General features: G+C 38.8%; 1 protein-coding gene across 5 annotated transcripts in view; it reads left to right on the forward strand.

Moving 5' to 3' along the window:
• KCNQ5 (potassium voltage-gated channel subfamily Q member 5) overlaps nt 1-18501 on the forward strand; it is a 572501-nt gene that overhangs the window by 442347 nt on the left and 111653 nt on the right. For all 5 annotated transcript variants that reach the window (XM_025383720.1, XM_025383721.1, XM_025383724.1 and 2 more), the window contains exons 4-5: nt 1306-1481; nt 1745-1870. In XM_025383720.1, the coding sequence (XP_025239505.1) occupies nt 1306-1481; nt 1745-1870 (302 nt within the window). The remainder of the gene's footprint in view (nt 1-1305; nt 1482-1744; nt 1871-18501) is intronic.

An 18501-nucleotide genomic window follows, 5' to 3' on the forward strand; every position in this document is an offset into this window, starting at 1 on the left:
GAAGGAAGGAAGGAAGGAAGGAAGGAAGGAAGGAAGGAAGGAAGGAAAGGAGGGAGGGAGGGAGGGAGGGAGGGAAAGAAAGAAAAGAAAAAAGAAAAGAAAAAGCCCTTCAGCTGAAAGTTGCACTGCCAATTCTCTCTCAAAGCACTGACCCAAAAAGGGGCACCAGCAGAGAGGCTCAGAAGATCTTCTCAGTCCACACCAGGAGACCAGACCTTTCTCAGTGCAGGGAGAAGGATGAGCTGAATGAGGAATACTCACTCATAAGGCAGTTAATCCAGAGGGTGACAGAAACATTACAAATGTGACACCCTTGAAATGGAACTCCTCTTTGGAGTGTGGAAGCCCAGTCATACACAACCCACTTGGAGCAGGAAGGAAATTGTATTTGAGGATGTTAAAGTCAAGCTAAATTTTATTAAAATTGCCTCAGGAGGCCATTCATCGCCACTTCACTTATCCCACTTCAAAGCCTACTTCCCGACACTCAGATATTTACTTGTGGAGTGATTAAGTTCTCTTTTGTCTTTTCTATGCTTTCATTAGATGCTCTTTTTCTCTTTTTTGCTTACAAAAAGGTAGATTTTTTCAGTCAAATGTCAATATGTCAAACACCAAGTATTCATTCCCTTGCAATGCACAGTGTTTATACTTACATACCCTATTATAACAAATGTAATATTATTTAATTATGCAGCAAACTTACACATAATTGGTGAACCAGGTCTAAAGAATATTCTATACAGGAAGCATACAGTATTCAGCTTAGTTGAGGCCTTTGTTAATATGCAAAGTTGCAGGTGCCACATTAGGGAATTTTGGGGAAAAGGAAATGCAAACTTATTTGGCAGGAAAACAAGAGAAATGATTATATCTTATGGCACTTTTATGGCTGGACACATTTAGATGCCTCTGTCACACCACCCAGAAGCCATGGTGTTGGGGGCTGAGGCAGGAGCTCCTTTTGCCACAGGAAAAAGGATGAAACCAGAGACATTGTGAAAGGTTGCCCCAAAGTCTTCAGGTTCCCTGAAACCTTAGGTTTTTTTGAACCCATTGTCCAATCTGTTGAAAGTTAAATAATACGTTGTTCAAAATTGCATAGGTAAAGCACAGAATGGCCAAAGGGTCAGAACTACAGCAACAGGTAGGTCCCATTCTCTGCCTTTTCACTCTGCAGCTGGGGATCAAGATCTGTTTATTTGTGCCTTAAATAGGTCAAAGTGAACTTTTTGAAAATATTGTTTTGGTAAATAAAAATTCCTGGTCGTGCTAATTATGGCTGTTTTGACCTCTTTCTTTCAGATACCATTGTTCTTATCGCTTCAATAGCAGTTGTTTCTGCAAAAACTCAGGGTAATATTTTTGCCACGTCTGCACTCAGAAGTCTCCGTTTCCTACAGATCCTCCGCATGGTGCGCATGGACCGAAGGGGAGGCACTTGGAAATTACTGGGTTCGGTGGTTTATGCTCACAGCAAGGTATGATTTGCTCTCTGTGTTTAAAAAACAATTTTTGAAACTTTTTCATTGATTGCTGTAATATTTAATAAACCTATCACAAGCAAACTTAGTCATTGCAGAAATTGGTTAAAACAATTTTGGGACATGATGTGCAATGGATTATTTAAGAGCCATCATAAACATCCAAGAAGTAGTAAAGTGAATAGAATCATCATAGAATTATTTTTTCCTTTTTCAAAGATTTCCCACCTCTAAAAATCTTTCATTCCTTTTATACCTAGGAACTAATCACAGCTTGGTACATAGGATTTTTGGTTCTTATTTTTTCATCTTTCCTTGTCTATCTGGTGGAAAAGGATGCCAATAAAGAGTTTTCTACATATGCAGATGCTCTCTGGTGGGGCACAGTAAGTATACAAATATGTTTTTATTTATTGCATGTTGTGAAATTTTTTTTTAATACAATGTAATGGTTCCTATGGATGGTCTCAATAAAAATATCCACTTGCAAAAGAGTTATATGGAAAATACATACTACTTATTATTGTCTAAAGGCTTTCCACATCTTTCTGGGCCAACTAAGTTGTCTTGTAAACCATCATTAATATTTCTTGAGTGCTAGATTGTTGCCAAAATTAAAAATACATAAAATATATAAATATATATCATTTTTTAAATGGTGATTAAAAACATTGATAGTTTATCTGTTTTAACTTTGTGGAGCACAAATTTAAATTATCAATTGTTGCATTGATTTTCCACTCTTTAAAAGTTTATCCGGGGTTAAAAAATGAATGAAAGCTGTGAATAAAATTACAGCACAAAGAAATGAAAAAGAAGACTGGTAACCATCTGTGAGATCAGAGATTATAGTCACCTAATTTCAAAACTTTCCTCTTAAAACCTACTTTTTCTTTAAATTGTTATTAAAGGATAATTTTCCAAATAAATAAAGTAAAATCATGATTCTCACAAAGATAGAAAATGAACACATGCTAAACATTCATTTAACTCATTTTTGAAATTTAAGTCATTATTAATGAAGAAACCAGTAAGATGTTAAAACCAGTTCAAAGCACTATCCAAAGAACAGAAACATTTAAAGATCAGGAATATGAAATCAATGTGCAAATAGAGGCAAAACTGGCTCCTTCCGCAGTGTGGGAGGGAAGTCAGTTCAACCTCCACTAGGCAGAATTTATTTACATGTCCATAGGCAAGAATTATTTCGCATTGCTACCAGTTATCAACAACTTACAGAGTTGTAAAATAGCTCAAAGACTATGAAAAGAGCAGAGCCCCGTAAAGTCAGAATCCAAAAACCTGGAAGGGTGTACTCTGAACAACGCATAGTTTTCCACTGAAGCAAAAATTTTCCCTGCATTGTAAAGAATTTATAAAACAGTCATTGGAACTTGTGCCCTAATAAGAATGTCATGGGATATAGGAGTGACATAAAAAGAAATGTGTAAATTGGCCGGGCGCGGTGGCTCAAGCCTGTAATCCCAGCACTTTGGGAGGCCGAGATGGGCGGATCACGAGGTCAGGAGATCGAGACCATCCTGGCTAACACGGTGAAACCCCGTCTCTACTAAGAAATACAAAAAATAGCCGGGCGAGGTGGCAGCGCCTGTAGTCCCAGCTACTCGGGAGGCTGAGGCCGGAGAATGGCGTGAACCCGGGAGGCGGAGCTTGCAGTGAGTTGAGATCTGGCCACTGCACTCCAGCCTGGGCGACAGCGCGAGACTCCGTCTCAAAAAACAAACAAACAAAAAAAAAAAAAAAAATGTGTAAATTATACATTTATTTTTATTTTATTCCTTTAATGTATTCCAAAGGGGAGTTATATGAAAATAATTATAGCCAAGCATGGTGGCTCACGCCTGTAATCCAAGCACTTTGGGAGGCCAAGGCAGGCCAATTGCTTGAGCTCAGGCGTTTGAGACCAGCCTGGGCAACATGCCAAGACCCCATCTCTACATAAAATACAAAAATTAGCCAGGTGTGGTGGCACGCTCCTGTAGTCCCAGCTGCTTGGGAGGCTGAGGTGAAAGGATCATTTGAACCTGGGAGGTAGATTATAAATGCTTATCTAAAGAATGTCCGTAACATTTTGGTCCAAAAAAACCCTTAAGTTCTCTTTTAAACCACCTTTAGTATTTCTTGAGTTCTGGATTGTTGCCAAAATAAAAATATATCATTTTCTTAAGCTGTGATTTAAACAATGATAAGCTTTTTGTTTGTTTAGTGAAGCACAGATTTAAGTTACCAATTCTTGCATTGTTCCACTACTCATCAAAAGCTCATCAGCAAGACCCAGAACACTTGTCAGAGATGAGGAAAATTTGTTAGGGCTGTATTAAGCAGAACTTGTTGTATTTGTTGATTGCACAGCAGCAACAAAATGAATAAAAATCAGAAATACATTCACCTAAAGATTTGAATTTTTTTCTTAGGTTATCTGAGTAAATGTCTACAAGATTATGCCATTGGTTTCAAAGGATTCTGTTGGTTTAATAATGTGGTTTCCGGCTGCTCTTCGCTATTCACAAGCAATAATGGGCATTTTGAAAGAAGAGTGGAAACTTGAAAGAGAGCAGTCATCTGACATTCTTAAAATACTTTTTATATGTAGAGAGCAAATGAAAATCTGTGACTCATGATGGGATAAACTGTAAACTGAGAAAACAGGAGGCTTTTCTTGCCAGTAAGGGGAAGACAGTTTATCATCCCAGCCTTCAAAGCAATGGTTTGAATTCAAGTTTAATTTTGCTTCTCTTGGATAATTCTAATATATTTAACTTACTGAGGCACCCAGGTGCCCCTTTTCCCATTGAGATGCAGTTGTTGGTGAGTTTAGCCTGGCAGCTTATTATCCTTCTTTTTATTAGTCTTCCTTTTCTCCTTATGACGAAAAAGAATTGCTGTATTGTGTGTTAAACAGTGTGTGGGAAACTCTTTATATACCTCTCAGTTAGTCACCAGTTTGTTTCTTTTGCCAGAATAACCCACACAGCAGGTTTTCAAAGGTCATTTCTGTGACTTTCGGGGGAAGAAACATTTTCATTGATTTCCCTTTCAGTTGTGCTAATTTGACTGACATTTAACCCATACTTAACAGGTTTCTGAATGACCTAATTATGTTTCTATTTTTTAAAAAAATCTAGTCTTGAATATGAGAGTAAAAATCTTATAAGATGTCAAACTTTGAAGAATTTTTTTAAGGCCTTATTGGTCCATAGCAGGTTTGTTGATATTAACGGACTCATTAATGAAATTGTCTGAAACCTAAAAAGACAGAAAAAGCAAACAAGAGAGCTCATTGTTTCTATTCATTTTAAGAAGAACATATTCTAGATTCCTAGTGGGAAATAAAATAAATTTAGACTATTATACCTTTTATTTATACATTAATCAAGACCTTAGTTTTGATTAATTTGGTTTGAAAATTATGGTTGGGTATTTCTGAGTTAAAATTGCCCATGTTGCACTTAATGGAAACCTTAGTAACTATGGAAGTATCCAGAATAAATAAGGAAATGACAGCATCCTAAGTGACAGTATTTCTAAATGTTACACTGTGATGCAAAAAGGGAAATCCCCTATATTAAAAGAACCCACAGTATCAACATTAAGTATCAAAATATAGGTTTTGTTCTACAGATACGCTGCGCCAGTGAATTTTCAATACTCACTATGGAACTGCTTCGGTTAAGATAGTGAGATCTGTCCCCTAGATCAACTTTTGGAGGGCTATCATGGTGGGATCAGTGCTGCTCCAAGCCAGTAACAACTCAAAGAACTGTGATCCCTGAAAGCAGTTTCATATTAGTGAAACTAGCTCATTGAGTAAGTGAAATAGATATAAAAGACCTGGTACCAAGAACATAGCAAGTGCCCAATCAAATATGATAGCTGCTGTTTGTGTAGACATCGTTGCTGTGGAAGTTAAATGAAAGCACCTTTAATACAACAGGAAGAAAAAAAGACCTATGTGTTTTGATGCAGACCCACAGTTTGAACATAGAAGAGGCTTGGGAATTGGAGGTTGTGATGAAAAGATATCCTGGGTTCTGATGTGGCAACTAAAGTTGCACTGATGGCAGAAAATGGAAAAGGGAAGTAGCTCCAGTAGCTGAGGCACTGGGAGCTACTGGAAAAGGGGATCTTCTGATTGCTGGTGGAGCTCCATTTATTTTCGTTTTCTATTGTTATTGTTCTCATTTTTGGTTGTTCCAGATTTCTTCTGAAATAATTTAAGAGTGGGTTTCCCTGGAGTTATTTTCTGTTATTAAATCCTTCCTGTTATTATGTTTCTCCTTTTGATCTGCTTTAGATTTATTCTGAAATAACTTCAGATCAGGTTTTCCTGAAGTAATTTTTCCTGATAATAACCTCTTCTTGAAGGCCAGTTTGTCCTCCTTCTATTTACTGCTGTTACTGTGATGAAGATAGTGTTGTGGGGTTTTATTTTTAAAAGATGCATACAGCAGCAGATAGTATAAATCTACTCTTGAGTAAGCATCTGAATACAGACTTCACCTAAGACCCTGTGCTTGAAGTGAGTATTTCAGGGATGTAGAAGAATTTTATGTCAGCCAGAGTTAGTCTGAGAATTCATGCAGAAAAATCTTACAGTCTTTCTAGAAGCAAACCATATGGATGGTTCTATGTATATAGTATACTGTGCACTCAACATGTACATCCCAAATATATGCCTTGAGTTTCATCCTCCTGTAAAATCTAAGAGTAAGAAATTGTGTAAATTTTTGGAATAAACACGGATACTCTTGTCCTGATAGTACCAGGACCCTTCAGAGAATCAACTCTTCTTACATTGGGTTTACCATTACCAAACGTTTCTACAACATCATCTAAGCTGATGTTTCCTGAATTAATGCTGGCATGTTAAAGTTAAAATTACTTCTTGCTACCGATGCATTATCTGATGGTATCAAAACTTTACTTGGCCGTGAAAGGAACAACACACTAGCTCCTAACTATTCAAGATTATTATCAGTTACCAAGCAAAAATGGAGACACACATACCCCAGCCTCTACCCACCAAAACATTCAAACTATTATGAGCATCTACAAGTTCCATGCCAACCTATTGGCATGGATTTGTGAAGTAGATTATCATACGCCTCTTTGGGGGAACTCTTTCTTAATGAGAATCTAAAGTAGCATTGATGACAGAGTATTTCTTCAATGATGTTATCTCACACATGCCTCTGGGCACTTTTTATCAGTTATTATTATTCTATCAGCATTGAGCACATGCTGTTTTGTAAAGAATAGAAAAATTGGGGTCAAGAGACCTGGGTTCTGGCCCTAACATTATGATTTCATGGAGGTGTGTTATTAAGCAGTCATTAACATCTCTGTAAAATTGAGATATCCCGCAAACACAAAGTTGCTATCTGTATAAAATGAGACTAGGACATGTAGATGTGCTTTATCAAGCACTAGGTAAATGGTAGTCATTACTGTTGTTCCACCACCGTCCGAAAAAACAAGATGGAATGCTAGTGCCGAGCTACCTGCCACAGCAGAACCCAAATTTTATGATGCCATCACCGCAGGAGATTCTGTTTGAAGATGTACCTACTAGTTCTGACATACTAGTTCAAGGCAACTAAATTTCAAAATTGACTGCCCAATTTCTATGACCACCTACTATCTGATACTAGGTGAATCACCTTTCCTTAAAAGACTCCTTTATGGGCTGGGCACTGTGGCTCACGCCAGTAATCCCAGCACTTTGGGAGGCTGAGGCGAGTGGATCACTTGAGGTCAAGAGTTGGAGGCCAACCTGGCCAGGGTGGTGAAACCCCGTCTCTACTAAAAATACAAAAATTAGTTGGGCATGGTGGCACGTATATAGTATACATGCCTTACATTGGGTTTACCATTACAAAATGTTTCTACAACATCATCTAAGCTGATGTTTCCTGAATTAATGCTGGCATATTAAAGTTAATAATTAATTCTTACTGCCAATGCATTATGGCAAAGCAACCAAGTAGCCATCACAGAAGTTTCAAGTAAGTAGTTCCAGCTACTTGGGAGGCTGAGGCAGGAGAATTGCTTGAATCGGGGAGGCGGAGGTTGCAGTGAGCCAAGATCATGCCACTGCACTCCAGCCTGGGTGATAGAGTGAGACCTTGCCTCAAAAAAAAAAAAAAAAAAAAAATTCCCTTATAGAGAATTATACCGTGCCATGGAAATCTACCAACAGTATATTGTTCACATGAACACATTAGCTATAAACTAATGTACATAGGTATACTAGAAACATAATTGTATCTTCAAAATCAGGTCAATAAACATTTGTTGATTTGTTGCCTGAAAGAAAGAAGGATTTAAATCTCCTGATTTGGAATTCATTGTGCTATTGAAAAGAAAAAACACTTTAGCCTAACCAGTGTCTTAAATTATAATTTGACCATAGCCCTCAGCCATCTCATTAAAAAAAAAAAAAAAATCAAGAAAGTCTGGACCAGAGTTTTCATTTGTTTTTCAGTATTATTTCTGAGGAAGAATTCTTGAATGCTAAACACAGAAAGGTGCCCCCACTCCACCTCAGATTTTGCTAACATAATTACAACTTTATGCCAACATTTCCAACCCACAGATTTTCAGAACGTATTTTCTTTCACCTGCGTGACTGTATTTGAGCATAGGAAACATAAGGGCCAAAATATATCTAAGCTGTTTCTATCTGCAAGACACGTTCAAGTAAATGGTCCAACTGAAGAGATGGCACAAAATACCAGGGATTCCTGAGGCCAGCTGTGGGGAGGTAGCAGGGCAAAGCAGGCCATCCCTGCCCAGAGCCTCATCCATCTTGTTACCCTGCAGCCTGAAAAGGCAGCTGCCAGCTTCTACCTCAGGTCAAGAATTGTGGCAAGAAATGGCAGCTTATCACTTAAGGAGAAGACTACTCTGCCTAGAACTTTACTGAAAGAGATGGTGGGCATTTTTGTCACTTATAATTTATTTTTTAATTTTAAAAAGTAAATTCAAAACTTCATGACCTTACCTATGATATTATAAAGATTATACTCAAAAGTCATGAGTATGAGTCACAGATTTTTGTAATAAAAATGTAATCTATCCAGTGCATGTTCAGCAGCACATCTCTTACAAGCTCTGGAATGAGGCAAAAAATGGAATTATGTCCAATATCGCGACGTAAAGGTCCATCTCTCCTATTCTCCTGCTGCTTATCTCTTACACACACCTATATGTAAGCAAAATGTCACGCTTACGTGTGTGGGAAATCAAAGCTCACAAAACACTATTTAGTTTACTTGCCCACTTATGTAAATATTGTATTTGTTTTAGAATAGAGTAGAAGCTCTCAGAACTTATTTCCTCTTCACTGACTGGCCAGATTAACCAACACTCCTAACTCCCACAAAACATACTGAGGCTTGCAGAGCACGAAATGATCTTTAGTATCCACAGAATTCTGTTCTTAACATTGTTTGAATGCTTGCAAAGAGTCAGCATGTTCATTACCAAACTTTTTTTTTTTTTTTTTTTTTTTGAGACAGGGTCTCACTCTGTCACATAGGTTGCAGTGCAGTGGTGCGATTATGGCTCGCTGCAGCCTCAACCTCCCAGGTTCAAGCAGCCCTCCCGCCTCAGCCTCCTGAGTATCTGGGACCCCAGGCACGTACCACCATGCCCAGCTAATTTTTTACTAATTTTTTGAAGAAAGGGGGTCTCACCGTGTTGCCCAGGCTGGTCTCAAACTCCTGGGTTCAAGCAGTCTGTCTGCCTTGGCCTTCCAAAGTGCTGGGATTACAGGCGTGAGCCACTGCACCCATCCCATTCCCAAACCTTTTTATGCCAGTTGTATTTGTAATTATAATGGCATGGTTTAATTTTATATTATTGCATAAACTGATGACATATGGTACAGAAAGAAAGATGGATGGCTTATGAAAATAGAATGCTTTAGAAAAGCTTGATAAATGCAAAATATAAATATACTAAAATACTAAAAATACTTTTAAATCAGGGGTGAACACACAACTATGTGGGGGAAAAAATCTTAAATATCTAGGACTCTGTCCTCAGATAGCTCCCACAAAAGTTGAGTTTATGCACCACTAAAAAAAAAAAAAAAATGTAATTTTAAAAAATACTAAAATTAAGGAAAGTAAATGATGCATTATGAGTGAGATTTATGCAAAAAAAGATAAGGCAGAACCCCAATTGCAGAACACATTCTTCATCAAGAATATTACATTTATGTGCTTTAGGCTAAAATAAAATATGCAACACGTAAGTCTCTTTGTGATTATCTGCATTAGTCAAATTTCTGACTAAGCAACCAAGTAGCCATCATAGACGTTCCAATTAAGAAGACTTCTGTGTATTCTCATGCATTAATATATAATATCAAAAAATTATCTCACCCACAGAGAATAACAAGACTCTCTCATAAGAACATTTATTTTACATTGATTCAACTGCTTTATGGTTCTACTAATTCCCTTGCAACACATTTGCTATGCAGAGTAAAAGTCTGATGTATTGTGATTCACTTTTAACACTGTATATATTAGAAGAGAATTAAATGCTTTGACTCAGGAAGTATCAAAAATATATTAGTACAAAAAGAACCCATTAACCGACCACACTTTAGTTCTTTCTGTCATCCCAAACCCACCCAATCCCTGTCATCCCCACCCACCCAGCCCATATGTAGTCGTGAAGCATCCTCATGGTTCACCCAAGATGAACAGAGTCACTGGGTTTGATTCCAGCACCATCACCCATGGGGCTCAACCCTTGCACCCTAATGCCATATGCACATGTAGAACTGGCAGAGAATTACACAACAAAGGGAGTGGAGTGTGATGGAAGTATCTTCAAGGGAGCAACTAAATTATTTATTTAATGTTGGATTCCCAGTCTAAAGACAGTATAAAAAGAGTGTCTTATTTATTTGTTTTCCATTATAGCAGTAATCCATTTTTTCCAAAATCAGCTCTGGCTCTTTAAGTTCATTCGGCCCACATTACTGTGTTAACTGTATACCGTAAGTAATAACAGCCACCTGCCCTTCTGCCTGGGAGTCACTGAGGTACGCAGTTTGTAAGCATCTGCAATACAGAGATGATGAGATACAATCAAATAAGTCATCTTTCCATGCTGTGCCATCAGGATGCTGCTGGGTTCTTGAAGATTTGTGAGGAGTGTTTCTAGAAAACGGACTCATCACCAATTCAATTGTGAAGTCTAGGTGTGATTTCCACCAAGCCCCTAAAGATCACATATGCAGCCTCTCCAGGTTCTCTGAAATATGCTGCTATTCCAGAATCTCCCCAGTTGTTCTGAAGAACTGGTGCTTTTGGGTTCTTGTGTGGGCCTGCCTTTCTCTGACCCTGAACCTAAATGAAACTAATTGTTACTGGGTTCTACCAGTGAAAAGAGTCACAACATTTTTGGAAGGCAGAAAGAGGTTTGTTATTTAGCACAAGCATGGGAGAATAAGCACCAAAAGGGCTTCTGCTACTCAGTCCATGTACAAAGGATCAGCTGATAAACATTAGCAGGGCCTCCCAAGTGCTAGGAAAAGAAAAGAAACATAATGTAGTTGTACAGTTCCAAGGAGACTCACCGGTACTTCAAGGGCAGCTTGACCTGAAAGTCAAAAAAAATCAATGAGTGTCTATGCAGTGCTCATCTAAAGATGGTTTTATCAAATGTAGCTGGTCCTTGACTTAGAATGTCAAAGCCAGAGTAAGCAGATGGGTCAGGGTAAATACCTGGAGAAGATTCACATCGTTTTATTGTAAGCACACCTTAAAGGATTCATAATTTTATGTCTGGTGCTACCTTTCTGTTCACATCATGAAGCCCAGGTGTCCTCTTTGCCTCCACAGAAGGGAAATGATGCATGCACTCTCCAGGCAAGAAACAAAGAAAACCCACACCAACTCCCTCTCTGGCATAGTGGGGGACAAAACTGCCACCCTGTTGCCAGATCCTTCCCAAACCTAAGCTGGCAACAAAAGGCCCCTAGGCTTTCAACCAGGAAACATCCCTAGCTCCTTTGAAATCAGAGTGGAGAAAGTTATTGAGGCTGGGGGTTCAGTTGCTGGCTATTCAGGTCCCTTGCACTCAGTGAAATGTGATCATCCTGGAAGCCTGAACCAGAGTGTAGGGAGAAAGTGGGCAGAGTCTTCGCTCACCCCCAGAGGAACTCCAGAGTGCTGTTCTCAGATTTCACAACCTTCTATTCACCCCCACAAACCACCCCTGTAGGAGAAAGGGGCAACCCTAAATTCAGAATGAAAGTAAGTAGGCACTCTTTTCTACTCAGGATGAAACACTGAGCACATTGTCACTTGGCCGTGTCCCATTCTTTAGAGTCAGAGTCAGTGGTTTAAAACCCACTCTGAGAGCACTGGGCCAAGCAAATGTATTATTGGAATGAAAAGCAAAGCAAACCATGAAATGTAACATTTTTGCTGTAACCAAACCATGAAAGTTCTTCTTCAGTCTATTGTTATTAATAAACCAATGTAAAAAGATTAAGCTATTTTTTGGGAAAAGTATAGTAGATTAATATCTGTCCCACATATATAAAGATTAAGAATAAAATTGACCTGGGAATTTTTTTCTGCATTCTCAAGGAATTCTTTTGAGAATCCCATATTAATACTGCTGGTAACATTAGATTAATTTGGCTCCTGTAAAGTCCTACTACAAATTCCCTCTCCCTGACATTGGATGAGCTCTTCCAACCAGCAGACCTCTTATTAACCTGTCCTTGACCCCTTCTCAGACCTTCACAGCCCATGTCTTTTTGCCTATTCCAAGCCTCTGACTCCCCACACATGATCGCACCTTCTCCTTGTCTATAATTGAAAGGACGGACGTAAGCATTCCTAATCCTTCCCTCCACTCATACTGAGGCCACATCATACCCCCACCGTGGAAGCACTGTCCTTTCACACTGCCTGGGCTAACCCCTCCAACTGTGCCCTTAACCCGATTCCTTTTTGGGTACTTTACCTCATCAGGAAGCCGCCCCCCCTTCCCTCTTCGGTCTCACCCTCTCTGCAAACATGCACAAGTACATCCTGGAAAGCCTCCTCTCAAGTCAGAGATTCCTGGGAGTTCTTGCCCTCTGCATCTCACTCCAGTTGTTGCCAATGTTTTGAAAGTATTGTTCATTTATTTACTAAATATTTAGTGAGTTTCTCTCACTTTGTGGCAAGCATTATGCTAGATGTTAGGGAAATAAAGAGTAAGCTGAGGTTCCACTTTCTAGTTAAGGAAATAAGAATCCCTACACAAAGAAAAATACAACACACTATCACTCATGTTAATGTTATTAAGAAACAAGGAGGTGAAATAAAGAGTAATCAGAGACCCTACTGAAGATAGGTAGAGAAGGCCTCTTCAGTGAGGAACTATTTTGGATAAGACCTAAAGGATGAAAAGGAGCCCTTGGAAGAGTGAGGAAAATGGCAATTCCAGCTGAGGGAACAGCTTGCGCAAAGGCCCTGAGGTAGAAAGATCCTGGCTTGTTTGAGGAGCCGAAAGGCCACTGTCATTAAAGTGCAGTGAGCAAGGGTAAAATCAAGATGATCTTAGGTAGGCGGAGATAGCTTAATTAGTAGCTTAGAATTTATTTGGAATTCAACAGCTAGCCATTGAAGGATTTTTAGATGGAAATAAGAAAATGATACCCCTTGCAGGTATATGAAGAAGGAACTAGAGGAAAGCAAAAGCGAAAGCAGAGAGAGCAATTAAGAGGCTACTGTAGCAGCCTGGTCTACCATGGTGGCAGCAAAGACAGAGTAAGGGGGGTGAATTTGCAAAAACTTAAGGAGATGGAATCAACAGGACTTGCTGATAGATTCTGTGGGGGGAGTGAGGGAAAATGAATAATTAGGATGATTCTGAGTCTTCTGACATGAGCAAGTGGATAGATTTGTGGAGCTCTTGGTTAAGACAGGAAGGAATATATGTGGTAGAAATAAGAGTTCTGTTTTAGATACATTAAGTTTAAATGACTATGTGACATCTAAATGGAACTGTCAACTGCAGATATGTGAATTGGGAACTCAGAAAAGTGTCCTGGCCTAGAGGTATAAATTTGGCATATTTAGCATAAAAGTGGCATTTAAATCTATGAGAACATTTAAGATCACCTGGAAAGAGAGAAAAAAGAGGGGATAGAAAAGAAAGGAAAGTCTAAGAAGAATACAATCTTTAAAAGAAGAAAAAGACCTAGAACAAAACCTTAAAAATCCAGTGTCCAAAGGTTGAAAAGGGTAAGAGGAGCCACAGAAAAAGAGCCACCAAGGATATAAAGAGAAAACCCTGAAAGTGAAGAGAAGAGTGCTTCCAGAAAGGGGTGGCCAGCTGAGCTGAATGCTTCTGAGAGGTCTGGCATCATAGAGTTTGTCTCCTTCTTTATTATTTCTGCTTCCGAATTCTTCCCCCTCTTTCAAAGCTCAGGTAAGGTGGCATGACCAGAGCAAACACTTTCTCAGTGATTGCCAGTGACCACCTGTCTCCACCATATTCAGTCTCTTTTCTCAATGCTCATTGTCCTTGTTTTCTTTTTCTTTTTCTTTTTTTTTTTTTTCCCCCAGATGGAGTTTTGCTCTTGTTGTCCAGGCTGGAGTGCAGTGGTGTGATCTTGGCTCACTGCAACCTCTACCTCCTAGATTCAATCAGTTCTCCTGCCTCACCCTCCTGAGTAGCTGGGATTACAGGCATGCACCACCACACCCTGCTAGTTTTATATTTTTAGTGGAGATGGAGTTTCACCATGTTGGCCAGGCTGGTCTCAAACTCCTGGCCTCAGGTGATCCACCTGCCTCAGCCTCCCAAACTGCTGAGACTACGGGCATGAGCCACCGTGCCCAGCCTCATTGTCCTTGTTTTCTATTAGGCTGTGACATCAGGGATTACCTGTTCTTTTGTGAAACTCCCCATTCTCTATTGAGTTTCCATTTATATAACCCTTTCCCAATTGTTCTACTTTTGAAAAACTTGAAAACCATGATATCCAAAGAAATTCTCTGACTTTCCTTTTCCCTCCATTCCTTAAATGTCTGTGTTTCTTGAGGTGTCCCTGGACCCCTTCTGTGTACCTTTTGTAATCTCAGTTATGCACATAGCTTTAACAATCACCCTGTTACTGATTCTAAAACCCAAATTTCATGCCAAACCAAATTTCTCTCTCAGTACTCAAGCTCTCATTCTCAGTTTCCTGCTAGACATTTCTGCATTAGTCATACTGACATTTGAAAAACCATTATTTGCAAAACTAAACTCTTCACCTTTGCTCCAAAACCTTCTCTTTTTCATTATAATACTTTTATTTATGATGCAACCATCTTCCCACTTGAAATTTTCAAGTCACTGTTGACTTAGTCTTTCCTTTTACCTCAATCAATAAATTTATTCCTATTGAACTTCCTAAACATTTCTCTTTACTCTCCACTCTCACAGCGTCTTCACTGGTCTCTGCACCTCTCATTTCTTCCTATTTCAATCTCTCCTGTACATTTGCTGCCATAATTTCAGTTTCTAAAAGCACCACTCTGATCACATTATGTACTTTGCTTACAAAAACCTTCCATCAGTATTTCTGGGCTGCAAAACAAGAGAGCAGAATCCTTATCCCACCCATAGGGCTTTCATTCCTTTATTCGGTAAATGTATATTGAGTGACTACTGTATGCCAATCACTGTACAAGGTGCTTGGATTCAGCAGTAAAATAAAGTCCCAACCCACGTGTAATTTACTTTCTAGTTGGGAAGGCAAACAATAAACAATTTAATCAATATACAATATCATTTCAGGTATTGATACATTCTGTGAATAAAGATGAACAGAATAAGGATTTAGGAAACAGTTGGTTGGGAAGTAGCCTTTTTTGTTGTTGTTGATTTCCGTGGGGTTTTGTTTTGTCTTTATGAGAAAATGACTGTTATTATTATACAGTGTTCCCCAGTGATTATTTTTCTGTAAGTTATTGGGGAACAGGTGGTTTTTGGTTACATGAGTAAGTTCTTTTGTGGTGATTTGTGAGATTTTGGCGCACCCATCACCCAAGCAGTATACACTGCACCCTACTGGTAGTCTTTTATCCCTTGCCTCCTTCTCATCCTTTCACCCGAGTCTCCAAAGTTCATTGTGACATTCTTATGCCTTTGCATCCTCATAGCTTAGTTTCCACCTATGAGTGAGAACATAGGATGTTTGGTTTTCCATTCCTGAGTTACTTTGCTTAGAATAATAGTCTCCAATCTCATCCAGGTGGCTGCAAATGCCATTAATTCATTCCTCTTTATGACTGAGTAGTATTCCATCATGTGTGTATAAATATATATATTTATACAGTTTCTTTATCCACTCATTGATTGATGGGCATTTGGGTTGGTTACATGTTTTTGCAGTTGTGAATTGTGCTGCTATAAACATGAATGTGCAAGTGTCTTTTTCATATAATGACTTCTTTTCCTCTGGGTAGATACTCAATAGTGAGATTGCTGGATCAAATGGTAGTTCTACTTTTAGTTCTTTAAGGAATCTCCACACTGTTTTCTTTTTTTTTTTTTTTTTTTTTTTAATTTATTTATTATTATTATACTTTAAGTTGTAGGGTACATGTGCATAACGTGCAGGTTTGTTACATATGTATACTTGTGCCATGTTGGTGTGCTGCACCCATCAACTCGTCATTTACATCAGGTATAACTCCCAATGCAATCCCTCCCCCCTCCCCCCTCCCCATGATAGGCCCCGGTGTGTGATGTTCCCCTTCCTGAGTCCAAGTGATCTCATTGTTCAGTTCCCACCTATGAGTGAGAACATGCGGTGTTTGGTTTTCTGTTCTTGTGATAGTTTGCTAAGAATGATGGTTTCCAGCTGCATCCATGTCCCTACAAAGGACACAAACTCATCCTTTTTTATGGCTGCATAGTATTCCATGGTGTATATGTGCCACATTTTCTTAATCCAATCTGTCACTGATGGACATTTGGGTTGATTCCAAGTCTTTGCTATTGTGAATAGTGCTGCAATAAACATACATCCACACTGTTTTCTATAGTGGCTGTGCTAGTTTACATTCCCACCAGCAGTGTAGATGTGTTCCCTGTTCACCGCATCTCCACCAACATCTACCGTTTTTCCACTTTTTTATTATGGCCATTTTTGCAGGACTAAGGTGGTATCACATAGTGGTTTTGATTTGCATTTCCCTGATCATTAGTGATGTTGAGCATTTTTTCATGTGTCTTGGTCATTCGTATATCATTTTTTGAGAATTGGCTATTCATGTCCTTAGCCCACTTTTTGATGGAACTGTTTGTTCTTGTTGATTTGTTTGAGTTCATTGTAGATTCTGGATATTCATCCTTTGTCAAATGTATAGATTGTGAAGATTTTCTCCCACTCTGTAAGTTGTCTGTTTACTCTACTGACTGTTTCTTTTGCCATGCAAAAGCTCTTTAGCTTAATTAAGTACCAGCAATTTATCTTTGTTTTTATTGCATTTGCTTTTGGGTTCTTAGTGTTGAAATCCTTGCCTTACTCAATGTATAGAAGGGTTTCTCCAATGTTATCTTCTAGAGTTGTTATAGTTTCAGGCTTTATATTTAAGTCCTTAATCCACCTGCAATTGATTCTTGTACATGGTGAGAGATGAGGATCTAGTTTAATTCTCCTACATGTGGCTAACCAATTATCCCAGCACCATTTGTTGAAAAGGGTGTCCTTCACTTCTCAAAAGAAGACATTTATACAGCCAACAAAATTATGAAAAAATGCTCATCGTCACTGGTCATCAGAGAAATGCAAATCAAAACCACAATGAGATACCATCTAAAGCCAGTTAGAATGTCGATCATTAAAGAGTCAGGAAATAACAGATGCTGGAGAAGATGTGGAGAAATAGGAACACTTTTACACAGTTGGTTGGAGTGTAAATTAGTTCAACCATTGTGGAAGATGGTGTGGCAACTCCTCAAGGATCTAGAACTAGAAATACCATTTGACCCAGCAATCCCATTACTGGGTATATACCCAAAGGATTATAAATCATTCTACTATAAAGACACATGCCCATGTATGTGTTATTGCAGCACTGTTCACAATAGTAAAGTCTTGGAACCAACCCAAATGCCCATCAATGATAGACTGGATAAAGAAAATGTGGCACATATGCACCAAGGAATACTATGCAGCCATAAAAAAGGATGAGTTCATGTCCTTTGCAGGGACATGGATGAAACTGGAAAACATCATTCTCAGCAAAGTAACACAAGAAGACAAAAATCAAACACCACATTTTCTCACTCGTAAGTGGGAGTTGAACAATGAGAACACATGGACACGGGAGGGAAACATCACACACCAGGGCCTGTTGGGGGGTAGGGGGCTGGGGGAGGGATAGCATTAGGAGAAATACCTAATGTAAATGACAAGTTGATGGGTGCAGCAAACCAACATGGCAAATGTATACCTAGGTAACAAACCTGCACTTTGTGCACATGTACCCCGGAACTTAAAGTATAGTTAAAAAAAATAAAATTCAGTTTCAAAAAAAAGAAAAAGAAAAGGGTGTCCTTTCTCCATTTTATGTTTTTGTTTGCTTGTTGAAGATCAGTTGGCTGTAAGTACTTGGGTTTATTTCCGGATTCTCTATTCTGTTCCATTGGTCTCTGTGCCTATTTTTATACCAGTACCATGCTGTCTTGGTGACTATGGCCTTGTAGTTTGAAATCAGGTAATGTGATGCCTCCTGATTTGGTTGGGTTTTTTTGTTTTTGTTGTTGTTGTTGTTTGGTTGGTTGGTTGTTTTGTTGTTTTGTTTATTTTTGTTTGTTTGTTTTGGCTTAGTCCTGCTTTGGCTACGTGAGCTCTTTTCTGGTTCCATATGAATTTTATCAGTGTTTTTTCTAATTCTGTGAAGAATGATGGTAGTATTTTGATGGAAATTGCATTGAATTTGTAGATTGCTTTTGGAAGTATGGTCATTTTTAC

The sequence above is a fragment of the Theropithecus gelada genome, chromosome 4, assembly GCF_003255815.1.
Source record: "Theropithecus gelada isolate Dixy chromosome 4, Tgel_1.0, whole genome shotgun sequence".
NCBI classification, from domain to species: domain Eukaryota; kingdom Metazoa; phylum Chordata; class Mammalia; order Primates; family Cercopithecidae; genus Theropithecus; species Theropithecus gelada.